Raw genomic sequence first — 23,572 nt, forward strand, 5'->3', positions numbered from 1 at the left:
AGATGGCTTTGGTTATGGGGGTGCCTGGGTGGCTCAGTCGTTAAGCATCTGCCTTTGGCTCAGGTCATGATCCCAGGGTCCTAGGATCGAGTCCTGCATCAGGCTCCTTGCACGGCGGGGAGTCTGCCTCCCTGCTCATGTGCTCACCCTCTCTCTCCTATCTCTGTCTCTCTCTCTCAAATAAATAAATAAAATCTTAAAAAAAAAAAGATGGCTTTGGTTATTTGGGGTCTTTTGTGATTCCATACAAATTTTAGAATTATTTGTTCTTGTTCTATAAAAAATGCCATTGGTATTTTTATAGGGATTGCATTGAATTTGTAGATTGCTTTGGTTAGTATGAACATTTTAACAATATTAATTCTTCCAATCCATGAGCATGGTATATCTTTCCATTTATTTGTGTTATTTTCAGTTTCTTCCATCAGTGACTTACAGTTTTCAGAGTACAGGTCTTTCACCTCCTTTGTTAAATTAATCCTATGTATTTTATTATTTTTGATGCAATTGTAAATGGAATTGTTTTCTTAATTTCTCTTTATGATATTTTGCTATTAGTGTATAGAAACAACAGATTTCTATATATTAATTTTATCTTATTCATCTTTACTGAATTCACTTAATCTAATAGTTTTTTGGTGGATTCTTTAGGTTTTTCTATATATAATAATATGCTATCTGCCAATAGTGACAGTTTGACTTTCTCCTTACCAATTTGAATGCCTTTTATTCCTTTTTGCTGTCTGATTGTTGCGGTTAGAACTTCTAATGCTATGTTGAATAAAAGTAGTGAGAGTGGATATCCTTGTCTTGTTCCTAATCTTGAGTGTGATGTTATTTGTGTTTTCTCTTATATATGGCCTTTATCATGTTGAGGTATGTTCCCTCTATACTCATTTTATTGAGAGTTTTTAGATCATAAATGGATGTAGAATTTTGTCAAATATTTTTTCTGCATCTATTGAGATGATCATATGATTTTTATCCTTCATTTTGTGAATGTGGTATATCACATTGATTGATTTGAGGACATCGAACCATCCTTGCATCCCTGGAATAAATTCCATTTGATTATGATGTGTGATCCTTTTAACGTATTACTGAATTTAGTTTGCTTATATTTTGTTGAGGATTTTTACCTCTATGTTCATCAGTGAAACTGGCCTGTAATTTTCTTTTTTTGTAGAATCTTTGTCTGGTTTTGGTATCAAGGTAAATTCTGGCCTCATAAAATGAATTTGCAAGTGTTCCTTTCTCTTGAAATTTTTAGAATAGTTTGAGAAAGATAGGTATTAACTGTTCTTTCAGTGTTTGGTGGAGGGGCACCTGGGTGGCTCAGTCAGTCAGTCGATAGTGTCTGACTCTGGATTTCAACTCAGGTCATGATCTCAGGGTTGTGAGACTGGGCCCCACGTCAGGCTCTAGGCTTAGCGTGGAGTCTGCTTGAGATTCTTCCTCCCCCTCTGCCCCTCCCCCTCCCCACTCATACTCTCTAAATTAAAGAAATAAGTAAATAAACGAAATGTTAAAAAAACTAAATGTTTGGTAGAATTCACCTGTGAGGCTGTTTGGTTCTGGCCTTTTCTTTGTTGGAAGTTTTTTGATTACTGATTCAGTTTCATTACTAGTAATCAGTCTGTTCAGATTTTCTCTTTCTTCCTATTTCAGCCTTCCCTGATAATTGAGTGTTTCCAGGAATTTATCAGTTTCTTCTAGGTTGTCCAGTTTGTTGGCATATAACTGTTGGTAGTAGTCTCTTATACTCCTTTGTATTTTTGTGATGTCAGTTGTAACTTGTCTTTCATTTCTAATTTTAATTTGCTTTCTCTTCTCTTCTTCCTTCCTTTCTTCTTCTTCTTCTTCTTCTTCTTCTTCTTCTTCTTCTTCTTCTTCTTCTTGATGAGTCTTGTTTATCAATTTTGTTTATCTTTTTGAAGAACCAGCTACTAGTTTCTATGATCTTTTCTATTATTTTTAAGTTCTCTATTTCATTTATTTCTACTTTGATCTTTATCATTTCCTTCCTTCTATTAACTTTGGGCTTTGTTCTTCTTTCTCCAGTTTATTTAGGTGTAAGGTTAGATTGTTTATTTGAGATTTTTCTGGTTTCTTGAGGTAGGCCTCTACTGCTATAAACTTCCCTCTTAGAGCTGCTTTTGTTGAGTCTCGTTGATTTTGGAACATTGTGTTTCTGTTTTCATTTGTCTCAAGGATTTTTTTGTTTTTGTTTTTAATTTCCTCATTGATCCATTGGCCATTGGTTCTTATTAGTGTGTTCTTTGGCCTCTGTGTATAGATTTAAAAAAAAAATTTTTTTTTTGTAGTTGATTTATAGTCTTATACCATTGTGGTCAGAAAAGATGCTTGATACAAGTTCAGTCTTCTTCAGTTTATTGAGACTTATTTTGTTCTCTAATATGTGATTTATCCTGCTGAATGTTCCATATGGACTTCAAAACAATGTATGTCCTGCTGGTTTTGGATGGAATTTTTTGTATGTATCTGTTAATTCCATCTGGTATAATGTGTCATTTTAAGACCACTGGTTTTTTAAATTGATTTTCTGCCTGGATGATTTGTGTTAGTGGAGCATTAAAGTCCCCTACTATTATTGTATTATTGTCAGTTTCTCTCTTTTTGGCTGTTAATATTTGCTTCACATACTTAAGTGCTTCTATGTTGGGTACATAGGTATTTACAACTGTTATGTCCTCTTGTTGGATTGATATTTTTATTATGTAGGGCCCTTCTTTGTTATACAGTCTTTGTTTTACAGTCTATTACTACTCTAGCTTTCTTTTCATTTTCATTTTCATTTTCATTTTCATGGAATATCTTTTCTCACCCTTCACTTTTAGTCTGGGCATGTTTTTAGGTCTGAAGTGAGTCTCTTAGGTAGCATATTGATGAGTCTTGTTTATTTACCCATTCAGTCGCCCTATATCTTTTGGATATACTTGGAACACTTTGTCCATTTATATTTAAAGTACGTATTGATAGGTACATACTTATTGCCATTTTGTTAATTATTTTTGGCTGTTTTTCTGGTTCTACTGTGTTCCTTCTCTTGCTCACTTCCCTTATGATTTGATGATTTTCTTCAGTGTTATGTTTGAATTCCTTTCATTTTATTTTTTGTGTATCTATTACAGGTTTTTGGTTTGTGATTACCATGAGGTTCACATATAATACCCTATGTATGTAACAGTATGTTTCAAGTTGATGGTTGCTTAAGTTTGAACACATTCTAAAAGCACTACATTTTTACTCTCCCCCTCCCTGTTTTACATTTCTGCCATCATATTTCACATCTTTTTATTTTGTGTATCCCTTAACTAACTGTTGTAGATATTGTTGACTTACTACTTTTGTCTTTTAACCTTCATACTAGCTTTGTAAGTCGTTCATCTACCACCTTTACTATATGTTCACTATTACAGTTAGATTTTTTCTTTCAAAATTTTCTATTCTTTTCCACTTAAAGAAGTTCCTTTAACATTTCCTGTAAAGCAGGGTTAGTGGTGATGAACTCTTTTGTGTGGGAAACTCTTTATTTGTACTTCAATTCTGAATGATAACCTTGCTGGGTAGACTGTTTCTCTTTGTGGGTTTTTCCCTTTCAGCACTTTGAATATATTGTGCCACTCCTTTCTGACCTGCAAAGTCTGCTGAAAAATCAGCTGACAGTATTAGGGTGTTCGCGTGTATGTAACTAGTTGCTTATTTCCTGCTGCTTTTGATATTTTCTCTTTAATTTTTGACATTTTCATTATTTTGTAACTTGGTATGAACCTTTTTGGGTTCCTCTTGTTTGGGGCTCTCTTTCCTTTTTGGACCTGGATGTCTGTTTTCTTGCCCAAGGTTCTCTTTCCTTTTTGGACCTGGATGTCTGTTTTCTTGACTGTTTCAGCTGTAACTTCTTTAAGTAAGTTTTCTCCTCCTTTCTCTTTATCTTCTCATTCTGGGACCTTTATAATGCAAATGTTAGTACCCTTGATATTGTCCTGAAGGTCTCTTGAACTATCCTCAGTCTTTTTTTTAAAGATTTTATTTATTTATTTGACAGAGAGAGAGAGAGAGGGAGAAGCAGGCTCCCTGCTGAGCAGAAAGCCTGATGTGGGCTTGATCCCAGGACCCTGGGATCATGACCTGAGGTGCCCCAACTATTCTCAGTTTTTGAAATTCTTTTTTCTTTTTACCATTCAGCTAGGGTCATTTCTATTACCCTGTTTTGCAGATTGCTGATCCATTATTCTGCATCCTCTAATCTGCTGTTGATTCCCTCTAGTATATTTTTCAATTCAGTTATTATATTCTTTGGCTCTGATTGGTTCTTATTTTATATTATTTCTTTCTTTCTTGAAATTCTTGCTGTGTTGATTAATTCTTCACCTGAGTTTGGTGAGCATCTTCATGACCATTACTTGGAACTCTTTATCAGGAAGATTGCTTGTCTCTTTTTCATTTAATTCTTTTTCTGAGGTTTTGTCTTGTTCTTTCATTTGGAACATATTCCTCTGTCTTCTCATCTTGCCTCTTTGTGTTTGTGTGTTTTAGGTAGATCAGCTACATCTCCTGGTCTTAAAGGAGTGGCCTTCTGTAGAAGGTGTACTGTGGGGCCCAGAAGTGCAGTCCCCTACTGGTCACCAGAATCAGCACCAGGGGTGTCCTTTGTGTGTTCCCTCCTGTTTTGGGTGAGCCACAACTGTTGTGGGCTCATGGTGGATGGGAGCCCCTTTGGGGGAGCACCAGTTAAGGCAGAGATGGCCTGGGGGTTGTGCTGGGGTGGGAGCTACTTTGGGGGCTGCCTTCCAGGGTGGGGAGAGTTGAGCGGGCAGGTCTGCAGGGGAATACCAGGGTGGGGCTAGCAGTGCTAGTAAGGTAGATAGAGAGTGTCAGAACTCTTTCTTACCAGTACTAGGCCAGCTAGGTAGGGTGAGAAAAATGGCATCTGCCCATGCTTCCATTCCTGGAGAAAGTTCCTGCAGTTCCCTGCAGCTCTGGCACATGCCCCAAAATTAGTCAGTCAATCTCCTTTATGTATGGCCCAGGCACTTTTCAAACTGCTGCCTCTGCAGTAGGTCTTAGAGTGAGTATGTGGATGGGTCTTTTAAGAGTGGAGTCTTGTTTTCTTATAGCCCTCTGGCTGTGTTTGGATTAAGCCCTGCTGATTTTCAAAGCCAGACATTTTGGGACCCATCTTCCTGGTGCAGGTCCCCATGGCAAGATTGCCCCATGTGGGTCTTGAACCCCTCACTCCACAGGGAGGACCTCCCTGCATGTGATATCCCTTCCACTGCCATGCTGGGGGTGTGGGTCCCGATCAGACCGCTTCTCTGCCCCTCCTTTGCTTCTCGATGTGACTTTTTCTTTCTAGCTGTGGAAGAGTTGTTCTGTATGTAGTTGTAGCCTTGGTGTGTCTGAGGAGAGGTGAGCTCCAATCTGCCATCTTGATCCTCCTGGGAAGCAGTTGTTTCTTTCTTTAAATAGGCCTGCACAGCATCATACTTTCCTTTGAAGGTAAGGGTCATTTTAATTACATTCTTAGCTGACAAGAGAAAGTTAAAGGATTAAAAGAAAAACCTCTATTTTTAGAAGCTGAAATTGGAACCATGCTTTTGGCATTGATGGTGAAGAGAAGCCTGGTAATTTAGGACTTGAGGCTTTATATTCTGAGTCCTTCAGTCCACGGTCCTATTTTTAGAAGTAGCTGGTTTTTATGCCTGCCTAGAAAGTCATCTATAGTGGAATGGAGTCAGTTTTTTAAAAAGAACTTAGAAATACTAAAATAATGTAGATGTTGTCAGTTCAAAGTTGAATAACTTGACACAGTAATTGAAAAGGATAGTAATGGAAGAAAGAATAAAGTACAGCTGTACATCTTCAAATAAGAGATAGGAATCAGAACAGTTGTGGGTGACCGACTTTCACTCATGTGAGCTGAAGAAAAACCCACTGAAACACTTCAGAATAAAAAAACATTAAATAATGGATTTGACAGCATCAGTGGCTAGTATAACCATGTACCTTTTTCCCCTAATCAATGATATTTTGAGTGTATGCCTTTTTTAATCATTAAGGATTTCATCACATCCCTAGGTTTTCAAGACTTTTTAAAAAAGATTTATTTATTTTTAGAGAGAGAGAGCACAAGAGCAGGGGGAGGGGCAGAGGAAGAGGGAGAATCTTCAGCAGACTCCCTCCTGAGCATGGAGCCCCACCTGGGGCTCGATCTCACAACACTGAGATCATGACCTGAACTGAAATCTGTCAGACACAACTGACTGAGCCACCCAGGTGCCCCTGCTTTACTTTTAAATTACTCTGAAGGTTTTATGATAAGGCCTCTGTCTTGAGAATACTATCTCTCTTTGTTACATACAGTATTTCTACATGGAAAACTTAAAACATACTTTTCTTCGATGCTGCAGACATTCGTTTATCATTCTCCTGAAGGGCCTGTTGCTTAATATGCTCATCACTTGTCTTTGGTGATAAGGTAAATAGGAGATAAGGGAGGCAGCCCTTGGAAGAGGTGAGCTGATAAACCTTGAAGAGCTCAAAGCTTATCAGTGGATGAAAACAGCATCTCCAGCTCCTCTTTATGCAAATTCCATCTTATAAGCAGCTATATTCTTTAGAGACTCTACTAGAAACTTGTGTGGAAAGTAGTCCTTCTCCCCACATATGGCACAGAGCACTGCATTGGAGCTCCCCATGTCTGCTGAACACACTTCCTGTTAATAGGACCTGAAAACCCACCCGCCCAGTGAGTCACTCTAAATTATGGATGAGAGAATGCCCTGTTTTCACTTACACTTACCAGGGGATATTGTCTTTGGTTAAATTCATTTGTCTCTTTCAAATATGTGCATGAGTGATAAAATCATACCAGTCAGCTGACTGCTGAAAGTCTGATCTTATTTAATTTTGATATTTGCTGTTTATAAACGTAAGCCTTTGTTATCAGATTAGAAAAGATGAAAATGATTCTGCAAATATTCAATATCATCAAGAATGAAAGGAACTGAACACTGTCTTCTTACTTTCACTGTAGTGGGAGGACAGATTGGTAAAGTCTTTCTAGGGGCAGTTTTATAATAGGTGTTCACATTTAAAACACATACGCTCTGGGACCTAGCAATTCTACTTCTAAGTGAGTTTGAGGAAATAGTGGACAGGTGGGAAAAGATATGTGTATAAGAATTTTAACATTTATTTATTTGTTTATGTATGTATTAAGATTTATTTAAGAGAGAGAGCACGACAGGGGGAGGGACAGAAGGAGAGACTCTCCCGCAGTCTCCCTGCTGAGCGTGGAGCCTGATGTCGGGCTCAATCCCAGGACCCTGAGATCATAACCTGAGCTGAAACCAAGAGTGGAATGCTTAACTGACTGAGCCACCCAGGCGCCCTTAATTTTAACATATATAATGGCAAAAAAGTGGGGGGCAGGAAACAAGATTTTTCAATAGAAGATTAAATTATAGCACTTCATACAAGGGAATATTATGATACTGTTAAAAAGGACATTTCATGTTTATAGGCATTGGCATTAAAAAACATTTGTTATACACTACTACATGAGAAAAGATTACAAAACCATGTGTATAGAATGATCTGACTTATTTTTATAATATATATTTATGGATGTTTGTTTTAAAGTTTGGTTTTACACAAAATTGCTGTTTACAGTGGTTATTTTTTGTGGGAGGATCTCTCCAATTCTAATTTGTACATTTCAGTATGGTTTAAAATTTTACATAAACTTGTATTGCTTTCATAGTTAAAGAAAATAGTCAAGATATTTACACGTGAAGAACAAAAGAATATATCCCTTTAGAGTGGGCAGTATACCACTGCTCCTTGTGTAGTACCCCTTCCTTCCTGGGCTGTCTCCCCAGCATTTGAAGTGTGTCACAGTGATGAGTGATCTCAAATCCCTTTTATCTAGTTTGGCACATTTTCCCTCCACAGTGAGAAGATTGCTCACCTCTGGCATCGTGATTCAGGTGTTCCCACTGCATGATAATGAAGCCCTAAAGAAGCTGGAGGACAGCTGGTACACCCGGTTGGCTTTGAAGTATCAGCCCTTAGGTACGTGTCAATACCTGTTCTCGTAGAGAACGAGGAGTGCTAACGAGGCGTCCTGATTCAGCAGTGGTGCTTTCTCACCATCTCGGGTAGATGTTTAATGCTCTGCTGGGCAAGGCTCACCAGCTGCATGGGCAAAAATTGGGGTTGGATAAGATGGTTTACATGACCTACTTAGTAATTTATTTTATTTCTAATAGCATTTCTTATGGGCCGAATGACAGGCTTTCATTAAATTTCACCAACAGCACAGGCTGTTCAGGGTGGCCTTCATAAGTACATGTCCGCGTTGGTGTAGGACAGATTTTAGGAGAATTTCATTTGACTGTGAATATCCTGTATTTGAAAATTTCTCTTTCTTTAGAGCTAATAATTTGAGTGGACCAAGCTGTGCTCATTTTTAGGGGCAGACTAACAGGCCTAAACATCTTTTGAGGTAGTTTGTAAGGATCTTGGTGCGTATTACTGAATCTATCCCTTTTCTCTGAATACAGTTATGAGAGTACCCATTAATTTATTTGGTATGTGTTGAGCATTACTGTATGCAAACTGACATCAGTGTGGGTATTCAGAGTTTTGGCTTAGTTATGTTTCTCTAAGCATAAGGATTATTAAGCTGTTAGATTTTACCATAAGCGTTGCTATCCATATTTCTTTGAAGGGCATTTCTCTTTTGACTTTGTTTAAAGGAATCCCTCTAAAATAATTTTATTTCTAATTTCCATTCCTGAAAACAGCTACTATAATATTGTAACAGTAAATAAAAATTTGTTTTTAAGATGAAAATTTGAAATTGCATTAGAATTTTTTCTTGTATCCTTTGAAAGGAAAAGCTTGTTTTTAATAGTTCTAGGTAAATACACTAGTAGTTTTGTGTTACACTTATTGACATTTTTTTCACTTTGTGTGGCATTTAGGTGCAGTAAATTTAAGTATTGCCCCTAGCACTTGTAGGTGACAGTATCCAGTAGCTGCTTAGAAAGTGAGGGGAAAAGTGAGTTGATGGTGAAGGCTGAGCATGGTTGTGGTAGAGGGTGTGAGGCTTTGGGGGGTGCTGGGACTGGTGATAGCAGCTGGGGCACAGGTGAATCTTGACCTTCCCCTTAAGATCAAAAGAGGGATGTCATGTGATTTGGAGCCCAGAACCCTGAGCACTGTTTTTTTTTCATTGTTTGGATATCCTTTGACCTGATTCAGATTTGAGGTGACCTGATCATACCAACTATTTTAGCATGTCCGTAGGTTAGTTAGAAGAATAAGGATAGGGGAAAATAGCTTATACCAGTTTACTTTGACCCATCTGCACAGACGATCTGACACATTATCTTGAAGTTTTAACTGCATATAATTAACCAAGAAATAATAACCCCATTATTGGACCTCCCCAGCCCCTGCATCGCACCCTGATCCCAGTGCAGGATGCTTTTACAACCCAGGCACTCACCCAGGTAGATGCAGCTGGCAAAGAATGTAGTGTTTTGAGACCCCTTTTGGGTTAGCTCCTGCCAAGTTCATAGAATATTTAACAGTGATGTTGCTTATCCCTTCTTTTGCCCAGTTCTTATGGGAAGGTATAGAGATAAATGTGTCCCATGGCTGTTCTAGAAGTTAATGTGTAGAATATTGTCTTGTACTTTTGAATAGCTTTTCTCCAGTGTATTGAATCATTTGCCATGGCACATTGATGAAAATTTACATTTTTGGATAGCGGGAGCAGATACTGTGGATGGGGAGTCTTCTTTGAAAAGAACATCTATAACTATGATATTAAAGTGAGAGAAAGGCAGGGAATATAAATTAAACCCACAAATTAAAATGGCTCATTGGCTATGGCTGAGTTTAAGCTAGGATCGTAGAGATTTGGGACAAGCCCCAAGCTGAGTATTTCTTTGGGAAGAGGGCATCCATCAGATAAGGAAGTAAAGAGGAAACAGACCCCGGGTGCCTTTCAGAGCAGCCCCGGCCTGGGCTCTAAGCTGGGGCAAGTATTGGGCTCGCTCTCCAGGCAAGTGGGGTCTTTGTACTGCATGGAAGATGGATTTACTATTGCACACTGATTGGGAAATGAGGGTATTAAATGATCCGCACTTAACTACAAAAATAAATAAGCTTACTTGAAATGGTGAAAGTCTTTGGTAGTCTCTACTTAAGGTCTTTTTTTTCCCTTTCGTTGTAGACCGTATTCGTGACTACTTTGGGGAAACAATCGCTCTTTACTTTGGATTTTTGGAATATTTCACTGTTGCCTTAATCCCTATGGCAGTCATTGGGTTACCTTACTATTTGTTTGTGTGGGAAGACTATGACAAGTATGTGATCTTCGCCTCCTTCAACCTGATCTGGTCCACAGTGATCCTGGAAGTGTGGAAGCGTGGCTGTGCCAATATGACCTACAGGTGGGGGACACTTGTCATGAAGAGACAGTTTGAGGAGCCCCGGCCGGGATTCCATGGGGTCCTGGGTATCAATCTTGTCACTGGTAGGGAGGAACCTCTCTACTCCAGCTACAAGAGGCAGTTGCGCATTTACCTGGTCTCTCTGCCCTTTGTATGCCTCTGTCTCTATTTCTCCCTGTATGTCATGATGATTTACTTTGACATGGAGGCCTGGGCCTTGAGTCTACATGAGAGCAGTGGATCCGAGTGGACCAGTGTCCTGTTGTATGTGCCCAGCATCATCTATGCCATTGTGATTGAGATCATGAACCGCCTCTATCGATACGCTGCCGAGTTTCTAACTTCATGGGGTAAGACGTGATGCTTGCATTTATGTCTTATTTGCCTATAGGAAATGTTGCTTGGATCGTAGGATTCCTATAACTGCAGCTTTGCAAAGCAAGATGTTGCTGGGGGCTCACTATAGAGACGTAAGGAGGAGTTCATCAGCTTTGTGGGTTCTGATGCTCTCACCTCCCGGTTATCGTGGCCGTCATAGATGAATGTTAGTCACTGCATTCCAGGTGCCCTGCTAACTCTCTGTCTGTGGTATCTCATTTTCACCTCCTCAGCACACCATGAAATAGAAGTTATCTCACCGTTTTAGGGATAAAGACCCTGAGAGTTAGCAATGTTCAGGCAAATTGTAGAGCCAGGCTGATCCAGACCTCTCTGTGTCTAAAACCTGTGATCCCAATACTGTAATTTTGTATTTTTTGTTGGGGGTAAAGTAGATTGAATTATCTTCAGATACTTTGGCCAAGTGAACTATGTCTAGTGTCTGAGAAACAATTATCTAATGGTTTAGGGCACCAAGGATTGCCACTGGCCTTAGTAGAGTGGGTACTCTTGTATTTATCTGTGCCAAAGGGGAATGGATATAGTTTAAAAATGGTCTTGGGGCGCCTGGGTGGCTCAGTCAGTTAAGCATCTGCCTTCGGCTCAGGTCATGATCTGGGATCGAGCCCCATGTCAGGCCCCCTGCTCGGCGGGAGCCTGCTTCTCCCTCTCCTCCCCACTTGTGCTCTCTCTCGCTATCTCTGTCACTATCTGTCTCTCTCTCTCAAATAAAGAAATAAAATCTTTTAAAAAAATTGTCTTGACAGGCCATTCTCTGTTTATTCACTCAGACAAGTAAATATGCGATGTTATTCTCTAGGAAGAAGTCTATATTTTAACTTCATGGACCATAAAGATGTTTATGTTATTTTTAATAGTCATTTAACAGCTATGACAGTCTGGCATGTTCACTCACTGAGGCTCAGGTGCCTGACATCTCTGCCTCAGCTCATCTGCCTTTACTCCACAATGGCCTCCCCTACTGCGTGCTTATCTAAGAGAAATTTCCTCTCCTTTTCAATATTTTAGAGAACCACAGATTGGAATCTGCCTACCAGAATCATCTAATTCTGAAAGTTTTAGTGGTGAGTAGAGTTTTTATATACAAATCCATTTGAATTTTGAAACTTACGTATACTAGTTAATACTTAGGAGTATAAATAGGAAGGCTGGCTTCTAATTTAAGATATCAGATAGTTAATATATTTTGTATAGGCAGGCAAAGATTGATTAAGTGTGTTTACATATACGTTCAGTAGTCTTACTACCTATGTGTGTGTTGTAAGACTTCAAGTATAGAAATTAGTGGTTTAGCCAATCTCTAGTAATTTAAAAAGCTAATTAACCATGTTACAGACATGTTTCTGTTCTTTTCCTTTTGGTGACTTCTTTGTTTCACTCTTCAACAATTCTTCCAATTCAATTCAGTGATGGACCATTACATTTTTTGAAAGATGTACCATTAGATGGACTAATTTTCTGAAAGAAATTTCCGAAGTCCAAGAGGTTCCCAGCATGTTTTAGTGGGTAGGAGGAAAGAAATGGAGAGAAGGCATAGTGTAACCTGCTTGCTGTTTGTGTAAAAGCTCACACATTATGCCTGTTTCCATCATTATTAAAAATAATAAATACCAGCTTGGAAGCCCCTCATTTATCAGGAGGTTATCTCAGCCATTGGTAACATAACTGAGGATCAAGAAAGGTGCAGAAAGAGTCCTCTGAACTCTCAACTGGAGCACAGCCCCTGTACCTTACTCCCAGGAAAGGATTCCAGAAAAACGAGTTTTTGTTCCAGCTACAGAAGTCATTCTAAGAAGCTTATTGATCTAGTTTTTCAGGCCTTAACGGATTAGAAACTACTGATAGGAAGGTGTTTAGGTTTCTGGAAGAAGGTAAACTTATAGAGGCAAGAGTGGTAAGGAAATAGAAAATTTTTCATAAGAATGTAATAAAAATTCAACAGTTTTAGCAGTTTGGACATTAGAAAAGGTGCAAGCAGCCATACATACTAAAAAGTCTTTGAAGGCATCATGCTTCAAATCACTGTGAGATCATTGATATTCCAAATGCCGGGGCTGTCTGGCTGTCCTGGTATCTCCCTGCGGCACAGAGGAGTGCCAGGCCTTGCAGGGAGTGAAGCACTGCTAGTGAGGACTCCAGAGAGATCCCCCTTGCCAGGTCTGCATGACTCTTCAAATGGACAGGGGGTGGGCCCCCCCACTGGCTATCTGGGGTGCTGTTTGGGGGTGGGAAAGCCTGGGCCTTGTGTTGGAGTGTAGTGGAGATGCGCTGGCACTGTTCTGGAGTCCCAAAGCCGTTGGTCCTCCAGGCTCGAGGCAGGTCCCAGAGAACTCCTTTGCTCGCCCCTTGTGTTCTTTCCAGAATTTGTGGACGTGCTTAGTGAGGAGGAATAGGGAGAAACAAGTCTATGGCATCTTGTCAGGACTGGAAGTCCCCTCATTACAGTTTTAATGCTATATTTCCAATTTTGATGAAGTACTGTAAAGCAGTGTGAAATCTTGCTCTCTTTTTTTGACAGTTCAACTTTCTGAATTGCTTTGCCTCGCTTTTTTACATTGCCTTTGTCTTGAGGGATATGAAGCTGTTGCGTCAGGTGAGTGAATAGCAGAAGGTTACAGGTTTTAGAGGTACTTTCCTATATTCAGGGAATGTAATTGTCTTCACATTATTATTTTTACAAATGAAGTCTTACATTTTGTATATTTCTAAGCCAACTCTAAATAAAAAAACATTAGCCATTGTACTGTATATCATGCTCAACTGAAAAATTAGTTGAAGCTAACCAACTTGTAAAATTAATCATATAGTAGTGAAAAATAAATCGTTCATCTCAAAGCTCGTAAAAGCAATTCTAATAAAGAACGTGTATTCCTTAATTGAAGTTTATGTGTGTCCCAGAGTGAGGGATGATTGATAGGACTTTAAATACATTTCACTTTGAATAAGTTGTTAAACTTTAGAGACCAGCAGATCCTATGCAATCCTGTGTCTTTTCTGCAGTGTTTCGGAAGTCTGACGTTTACTTTGGTGTATTGCCATTCTTGGATCACAAATGCCAGTGAATGATAAATTGAGTACAGATTATTGCTATCTAAATTATCTTTTTTATAATTGAGCCAGCTATCAGTAAGGGCTGTTCCTTCTTGGTTTTAATATACTGTGATCGTTAGTTAAAAAAAAAAAAAAGCCTAGGCTTGGGATCATTTTTCAGGAAATTGTATAATCAGAGAAAGATTTTGTAGTTATGGTTCTAACAGCTTGCATAAAAGTGAAATCAAATGCTGTGTTTCTTAACAATACTACATATATTGCTACTTTTTTTGGAAAATTTAAAGTTCAAATTAGTACATTTTGTAATTGATAAGTTAAATGTACATACTGTCTTCTGTCCTGCCATTAGTGTATTAGTAAGGTATGACTTCTCATTTCTAGTACCTTAGAGAGTCTCCTTTTTAAACAGGAGATGAGGGATGAGGATGGGGAGGACTTTTTAAATAATATAATTTTAATACCAGAAAAGGTGGTATGTGATACAAACACTTCTGTCTGCCTGGGGTAAGTAGAAATTGACACAGCATTTCTGGAAACTACTCGGGCAGCTTTGCCAAGAACCGTAATCCATCCCTACGTAGTAAATCATCAGAGATAGAGCAAAGATTCATGTACACAGGTATCCAGGGAGCAGCATTTATAGTAGTGAAAGATGGGAATAATAAAGTCAACAACAGTCCATGGGCCACTTGTATTTTCACATGTGACTGGAAAGAAATATCCTACGATGTCAGGAGTGGTTCCATCATGCTTGTGGAATTATGGGTGCCTTTTTCTCTTTTCTAAGTTTTCTCCAATGAGGGAGGATATATTCGTTTTATAATTTTTTTTTAAGTTTGGCCAAACTTTTTTTTTCAAAGTTGGCAATATCATGTAGATTATTATGTTGTAGCAAGGTTGAGATGACAAAAAAACACAATTTTAAGTAAAATTGTTCCCCTGCCAACTCGTAATTGATTTCTTATTATAATCTTATTTATATCGCAACTTTTTTGTATTTTAATATGTCTTAACTGTGAAAAAACAATAAATTGGAAACATTATTCTAGCACCTAGCTTTTCCAATACTAGTTTTTATTAATAGTATACTATTTGTTGAAGGTTCCATTTTATTTACTATATGATTATACATATACCATGATCTTATTAAGCTACATTGTCAGATTCCATTTGTGTGCTTCTTTTTAGAGCTTGGCCACTCTCCTCATTACCTCCCAGATCCTTAACCAAATTATGGAATCTTTTCTTCCTTACTGGCTCCAAAAGAAGCACCATGTGCAGGTGAAGAGGAAGGTGCAGGCGTTAAAAGCGGACATCGATGCTACATTATATGAACAAGTTGTCCTGGAGAAAGAAATGGGAACCTACTTGGTAAGTTTGAATATTGCTGAATTAACCATTGACTCAAAGGGAGTAACAGTCATGCACGGAGCGTAACAAATGTGTCTAGGTTCACTGTCTCAGATGTGGCTACTTTGTAAGTGTTGTTCCTGCCAGCCAGCGTCCTCACCAAGAGCTACATTAAAGCTTAAAAAAAGGTGGAACTGGGCATTGAAGTGTTGCTGCCTTACATCTGAAGTCAGCAGCAGAGGGGGAGCTTGGCCAGTTTTGTCGCTGCTCTGCGGAAGCTTGAGGCGGCTGTTGCTGCAAAGATGCTGGAGCCAGGGAGGGATGGGAAGGCTGCGGAGGGGCAGCACCTGCTGGCTTGGGGCGCTGCCGGCGCCTGGAGGACCCTGAAGCCTGCTGCTGAACTGGAGCGCCAGTCGGCAGAGTCATTTCTAGTTTAAATTACTTACTGGCATGGTGAATACAAATGGTCTGAGTTCACCAGGGATCTGCGGGCTCTGTGGTCACTCGTAACAGCTCCCAAACCTGACCATGTGTTCGTGGGCAAGGGCTATCGGGGTCCCGTCCGCCCCAGGTCACTGTTTATCCTGCACCTTCCTTCTCGGCGTGGGACCCTTCTGAGGGAAATAGATGCTGCAGTGGCTCATCAGTGAGGGTCCCTTACTGGTAAACTCTCTTAGTCTTGTCTTCCATCTTGATGAATCGTCGTTTGAGTTTCTTGGCTTATGTGCCCCCTTTTCTCATATGTGTACGAGTTTTAGTTGGTACCTTCATCTCGAGGAGGAGTATGTTCTCTCTCTGCTCACTCTTCCCTCCCTTATTTTCACAACTGTCCCCTGAGCTGCTAAGTCCTTAGTCCAGAACCAGGTGTTTGTAGCCCAGAGCTCCCACCTGGTGATGACCTCAGGGATTTTGGAGAGCCAGTAAGGTAGCATGCTGTTGGCCCAAGCTATACTTCCAGAGCGGCAACTGTGGCTTTTTTCAGCCCCCTTTCAGGGACAGTGTTCCACTGTCCTAGCTCCTGGTTTTGTGCAAACAGCCTGGCCCCAGTTATGCTGTGCTGGAGTGGGGTGCCTTAATCCCCTGCTCCATGGATGCAGATATGGCTACCTCTCTTGGCCAGGTTCCTACTTACCACCTTGCATTTTGTTCCATTTCTCACCTATGCAGCTGTTTTTCTAGTTTTTGAGTGGTGATATGCCTCTCTTGAAAATATACATGTATGCACTAGCATTTTCTGTCACTGCTGTCTTTGGGGGAGAATGTGATTCAAAGTATGAATTTATAGCACACTTGACCAGTAACACGATTTATGTTTATATGTGAAGTGTCAGAGAAAACACAGGTGCATGTGTGCACATGCGCACACACAACACACATACATATATGCACGCAGGAAGACTTAAAGGAACACATTTGCACAGTGTGGTGCCATCTTGCCTGAATTGGTTGAGGGCTAGCTTACTGTGGCCTAAAAACTCCGTCTAATTCACGCTGTCTGAATCCTTTCCTTGCCTGTTCTGGGGAGTGGTATTTCTGGCTGTATTTATTTTTCATCTTTCACTCTTTTATGGAAGCCAACCAGCAGTCTTTCCTCCAAGCTCTTTATTCCATCCCCTGTGCATCCCCTCTCATTTTTAGAGGCCTCTTTCCCAGTGCCCACCTGGAGCTCCCCCATCTCCCACTTCCCCTTCGCCCTACCCCACCTGTCAGCAGCCCTCCTGCCCCAAACCAAGCAAACCCTCACATCTTCTGCTCTTCGTGTCCTATCTTTCCTGCCCCTCACAGTTTCTTGAAATAATTCTCCGTATTATCATCTTTACTTCCCTACTTCTCTTCCTGTAATCAGTTAGAATCTATTTTCATCTCTTCTTTTTCTCTGAATTATTTGGGCAAACAACATCATCCCCTGAAGTGCTCCAAACCAAATTCACACTCTTCTCTAGACCAGTTTCTTCTCCTTTTCCCCTGGCTCAGTGAATGGTATACAATAATTCAAGCAATATGCCCCTCGCCCTAGCAATTTTAAGTCACCTAAGTTTGCTAATAAAGTGGCACTGCCAGAATCTTAGACCTCACCTTTTTGGCACTTGATGACATCTGATAATACCTTTATGAAGGAAGGTAGGATAAAAATTGCTTTTCCCGTGTTAATAAAAGACAAATGAAGCTCTATGTTGTGAATCACTTGGCAAGTAAATCAGGATCAAGATTCAAGACTTTGCTCTTCCAGTTGAGAGTCTTTCTGTCATTGAGCACAGGCTCTCTGATGTGAAGTAAAGGAAATAGTGCACTAGTTTCTCTTGCAGGTCCTGGGTCTGTGAGTGAACGCTGGGTTAGTGCTGCTTCTCCTTGACTTGGTTGCACGACCCTGTGTGATCTGATGCATTTCGCCCTCCTAACCTGTATGTCCGCCTCTACTCTCTCCACTGGAGTGACAACCCAGTATTTGCTCTTTCAACTCTCTCCATGTACTGGGAGAGGGGACATGCTTTTCGGTCACATTTGATCTAGATTGTTACCTATGCACTGATCCTTCCCTCGTGGTGTATTTTTCCCCTCCCTGAAGTCAGTGAACTTAGAATTGTGTTTTCTGTAAAGCTCATCCTGACTGCTCTATATGAATCTAAAATAATATTACCGAGTTTTGGGAAAAAAAAAACAATCTGGCTGAAACACAAAAAAACAGTATAAAAGTAATATTCGTTATGCACTATAGGAAACTTAGATAATTCAGGACAGAGTAAAAAGTAAGGAAAAAGAAAACCTCCATAATTGTCCCCACTAGGCGTAGTCCGCTAGGGTCTTCTGACCCTGCTGCACCAGCCACAGGGCTAAGGCCATGTAGCGCCTCAGTCTGCATACTGCCCCTCTCCTGTGAACTGCCAGTTCACGTCCAACTGCATAGCTGCATGAGTATGAATTTTCATGATGAATACTCCAATTAGAGCAGCATATTGCCACACAGTAAATGAGCTGCCTTCTAGTAAGCTAGACAGTAAGAAATTTGCTAAAAACATAAACGAGTGTTACTCTCTACACTGTTTTTGTCTTAGAAAATGTAATTACTTTTCCAGCAGTATTTTATTGATTAATGTTTTTATTTAAATAAATCAATGAGAAATACTTTTTTTACAGTCTTGAGTTTTAATTTCAAATATGGTAAATATCAAATACAAAACAAGAAAAGAAACTGAGTAGAAGTGGAATCTGAGCAGTGTAGGTAGAACTCCTACAAACAAAAGGCCTTTGGTGTCCTCATTTTTAAGAGTTTAGGGCTTCAGAGACCAAAAAGCTTAAAAACTGCAAATCTAGAATAACCGCCCGGCCTTTTTGTTTTTCAAGGCATTGGTTTTGGTGCAGCCAAGTTGGTCCCCTGGTTTCCTCATAAGATTCAAGCTTAACAATTACCGAAAGGTACCATCATTATACCCTATCAGGGGGCATGATGTCAGGTTGCCCCCTGTGTGGGCCTGCCTTGTTTGATTCCTTGATTGACCTGGTGATAGGCAGATTATAGAGGCAGTTTTTCACTTTGTAATGAATAAGTTATCTGTTGGTAGATACTTTGAGACTTTCCTGTTTCCTATAACTCGTACCCCTTTAAAAATAGTTTTTAATTGGTTGTTGCTAGTACCTGGGAATGCTGTTGATTTCTGTATGTTTTATCCAGCAATCTTGCTGAATCCTCCCATTATTTCCAATCCACTTTCTTGGATTTTCTATGTAGACAGATATTTCAGCTATAAATAAATAATGGCTGTTTTCTTTCTTCCTTCATCTTGATAGTTATTATCTGTTGGGCTCACTAATATGTTCAATATAACTTGGACAGAAGTAGTTACAACTGGAATCTTTCTCTTGTTCCTGAATTTTTTTTTTTTTTTTTTTGGTCTTCTCATCATTGAGTATCATGTTTGTCACATGTTTTTGGTAGGTAACTTTTTATCAATTTAAAATTTTTTTTCCTTATTTACTAAGAGTTTGTATTGTGAAGGATGTTAAATTTTATCAAATTCTTCATTTATTGCTTCTTTTGAGATTATCATATTAAATAAAGTCCTTTCATTATTTAATATTTTCATTTACAATAATAAATTTCCTAATGGAACACCATGTGTACATTTAAATGATCAACTCCACTTGTTCAGTATTTTTAAATACACATTGTCATGTTGAATATGTCAGTATTTTATTTAGGATTTTGTGCCACTTATTAATAATTTTCCTTTCTCGATCGCTGAGGGCAGGGTCCCCATGTTATTTATCATGGTAACTCTTAGCAGGCATTCAATATAATATGGAATGAAGAACAGTTTTAGGAGAAGAATGGCCAGCCTTTGATGTCTGTGTGCTGCTTGTTGCCCTCAGTATACTTTCTTTCCTTGTCCAACACTCAGCATAGGGAACTCCCAGACATGGTGTTTCTCCAGGGCTGATTTGAGGAGCCAGTGGGATGGATCACCTGAAACCTGAAACTTTTTTTCATTCATTTAGTAAATAGATATGTAAAATTAGTTACAATTTCACAGAAAGTATTCTTAATGACTGCTTTGTTCTTAAAATTTTGTAAGTTTGTCTTAGTTGGTCCTTGCTAACTTGCAGCTAATAGGGTAGAGTGTGTCTTGGTTAATGTATTTCTGTTTTAGTATGCAATTATTTACTTTGTCGAATTTGCATTTTTTTTCCTTCTTGCTGTTGGAGTATGTCCCTGCTTTGCTAAATTTACTGGCTCAAAAGTGCTCAGAAGTGTAAAAGTACCGATAATGTGTTAACATGTGCATACTACACTCACTCCTATGTGAGATAGAAACAGAATGCACAGTGTGCTGCTGGGTGGGGTAGGGACTCCCTGGGTGTTGTATGCTAAAAATGCCAGGAAGACTTGGGCATGCCTTCTGGAGGCTGCCTAGTGGCACATCCAGGAGAATTTGTCTGTACATCTCTGCAGAGGCCCAACCTTGTAATGTTGGAACTGAAACAGAGCAGTTTTGAAAACCAGATGTAGGCTGTCAGGATTTCTTAAGACTGAATTGTGGTAAAAATGGCTTAATAGCTAAGATTTTCACTCTTTCCTAACTCTTGATTTCTACACTTTTCAGAGAAATGAATCAATGCTATATCACTGGGTATATTTTAAAACCTCATCTATATGCTGCAACACAGCATAAGGAAATACTGTGCAACCAAAGAGTGGTTTAGAAACTACTCACCTCTGAATCTCCAGCTGAGCGCTAATCCCACCCCCCCACCCCCACCCCACCCCCAGCTTCAGAGGCAGATGTGAATCTTGAAAATAGCCAGAGACTAACTCAGAGTCCCTGGGTTCATGCTTCACCCACATACCCAGAGCATCTGAAAGAAGCACTTTCTACCATTCCCAGTACTTACGTTTGGGTATTTTCTGTTTTAGTGAAATACAAAACAAGAAAAGAAACTGACTAGAAGTGGAATCTGACCTACACTAAGCTCAGCTGTTGAGCCTAATATCCTGTCTTGGTGAAAGATGGACTCTGAGATACCATAATAATAATATAATAATTCATTTTAGAATTATTCTATATAATATAGAATATATATAGAATATTTAATAGTATATATTATATAAATATAAATATATAATTATATATTCATATAATATATAATTTATATGTAAATTATCAAATAAATTTATATATTTATAAGTAATTTATATAATTTATATAATGCATATACTAATATAGTCTATATATAATAAAGCATGTATAGTATTTATGTGTATATATAGTATCTATAGTATATATATTTGTATATTTGTATTTTATAATATGTAGAATATAATATAGAATATACTCATATAAAAATACTTATCACGGTAGTTTAAAGCAATATATATTATATTCTATATAGTATAGAATATTAATACTTAATATTGCTTTAAACTACTGTGACAAGTATTTTTATTAAGCTGGAGTTGCTGCAGCCTGTGCACTTGGATGGTCATGAGGAGGTCTGAGGATGCTGGAAGTGGGCAAGCCTGGCCTGAGGCATCATGAGAGCTAGGTATGTCACTCACTCACTGCCTGGCGTAGAGCACTGCTCAGCTTCTCTGGGTCAGAATAAACGTGCATTGTGAACAGCAGGCCTCTAGTGAGGAGTGAGGAGTTTGAGTAGCATGTCACTGGGTCCTGTAGAGTTGTGATGTCACTCAAGTGACAAGTGAGAGTCACCAACGCCTAGGCATCCTACTTCAGTGATGGCTCCTTTGTCCCATTATTAAATAACTAAATAACTTACCTCATACTTACGTTTATGTTTCTGCCCCACCAAGTTGAGGGCATATAATGATTGTTGCCCCTTTCTTCCTTTAGACCAAACCTTTTAAAACATATTAGTAAGGTTTTTAAACATAGTTTGAGAGCGATTTCTTCCTGATTCTATGGTTTCCCCACTTTCTGCTGTGGATTTCTTTCTTTGGCCTCTTTGGTATATATGCTGCTTCTGCTGGAGTGACTCTCAGGAGGTTCCTTGTTAAAATCAGTCTTCTTTTCTTCTTTACTTTTTTTAAAAATTGGGATATAATTCACATACCGTAAAATTCACCATTTTGAATCAGTACAATGTAATGATTTTTAGTGAATTCACAAGGTTTTACAACAATCACCACTAATTCCAGAATGTTTTGTCAGGCCTGATGGAAACCCCAGACCCATTAAGCAATCAGCCCCTAACCCAGTCTCTGGCAACCACCGGTCTACATTCTGTCTCTGTGGATTTGCCTATTGTGTGCATGTCATGTAAATGGACCTTTGTGTCTGGCTTCTTTCACTAAGCGTTACACTTTCAGGGTTCATCCATGAGATAGCATGTATCTGTACTTCATTCCCTTTCATGGTTGAATAATATTCCATTGTATGGAGATACTACATTTTGTATATTCAGTCATCCGTTGATAGACATTTGCATTGTTTCCACTTTTTGGCTGTTAGAAATAATGCTGGTATGAACATTTGTGTGCAAGCTTTTGTATGAACATATGTTTCTTATGAACATACATTACCATAGGCTAGATCATATCTATGTCTCACTTTCTGAGGAACTGCCAGACTGTTTTCAAAGGCAGTGGTACCATTTTCCATCCCTACCAGTCTCATTTTTTTCTACATCTCTATCAACACTTGTTGTGTTTTGCCTTTTTCCCCCTTTTTAAATAACTTTCTTTTTTTTTTAAGATTTATTCATTTGAGAGTGAGAGCATGTGCATAAGTGGGGGGGAGGGCCAGAGGGAGAGAGAGAGAATCTCAAGCAGACTCCACGTTGAGCATGGAGCTGGACGTGGGGCTTGATCTCACGACCATGAGATCATGACTTGAGCGAGACCAAGAGTTGGACACTTAACCAACTGAGGCACCAGGCACCCTTCCCCCTCTTTAATGATAGCCACACCTAATACGTGTGAAATGGTATTTCACTGTGGGTTTGATTTGCATTTTCTTAATGCCTAAAGATACTGACTGTCTTTTCATGTGCTTTTTGACCATCGTGTCTCGTCTTTGGGGAAATACATATTCATACTCTTTGCCCATTTTTCATTGGATTATCTGTCTTTTTATTATTTCATTGCAAGAGTTCTTCATTTTTTTTTTTTTAGAGAGAGTGTGAGAGGGGGAGAAGGAAGAGCAGAGAGAGAGTGGGAGAGAGAGTATCTTAAGCAGGCTCCATACCTAGCACAAAGCCTGATGCAGGGCTCAGTCTCACCACCCTGAGATCGTGACCTGAGCTGAAATCAAGAGTTGGTTGCTTAACCAGCTGAGCTACCTAGATGCCCCTGAATATAAATTTCTTACCAGCTATATGATTTGCAAATATATCCTCCCATTCTGTGGGTTAGCTTTTTATTTTCTTGAGTGTCCTTTGATGCACAAAAGCTTTTAATTTTGATGGAGTCAGATTTCTCTCTTTTTTGTTGCTTGTTCTTTTGGTGTCATCTCTAAGAAACATTGCCTTACCTAAACTCAGGAAGATTTACTCCTATATTTTCTTGTAAGAATTTTATAGACTTAGCTTTTACATTTAGGTCTGATCCATTTTGAATTAATTTCTGTAGGTAGTATGAGGAAGGAGTCCAGATTCATTCTTTTGCATGTGGATATCCAGCTGTCCTAGCAGCATTTGTTTTAAAAAATCATTTTTTTCTTCATTTAATGGTCTTCACACATTTTTTGAAAATTATAAGACTATAGATACATGGATTTGTTTCTGGACTCTCAGTGCTATTCCTCTACATGTCTATCCTTATGCCAGTA

The 23,572-nt window shown here is 39.1% G+C and overlaps 1 protein-coding gene across 2 annotated transcripts in view; it reads left to right on the plus strand.

Annotated features, from left to right (window-relative positions):
* Positions 1 to 23,572, plus strand: part of ANO10 (anoctamin 10) — a 235,919-nt gene that overhangs the window by 21,590 nt on the left and 190,757 nt on the right. For both annotated transcript variants that reach the window (XM_027587535.2, XM_027587534.2), the window contains exons 5-9: positions 7,978 to 8,097; positions 10,271 to 10,840; positions 11,898 to 11,953; positions 13,408 to 13,482; positions 15,129 to 15,311. In XM_027587535.2, the coding sequence (XP_027443336.1) occupies positions 7,978 to 8,097; positions 10,271 to 10,840; positions 11,898 to 11,953; positions 13,408 to 13,482; positions 15,129 to 15,311 (1,004 nt within the window). The remainder of the gene's footprint in view (positions 1 to 7,977; positions 8,098 to 10,270; positions 10,841 to 11,897; positions 11,954 to 13,407; positions 13,483 to 15,128; positions 15,312 to 23,572) is intronic.

Source organism: Zalophus californianus, chromosome 1 (genome assembly GCF_009762305.2).
Source record: "Zalophus californianus isolate mZalCal1 chromosome 1, mZalCal1.pri.v2, whole genome shotgun sequence".
NCBI lineage: Eukaryota > Metazoa > Chordata > Mammalia > Carnivora > Otariidae > Zalophus > Zalophus californianus.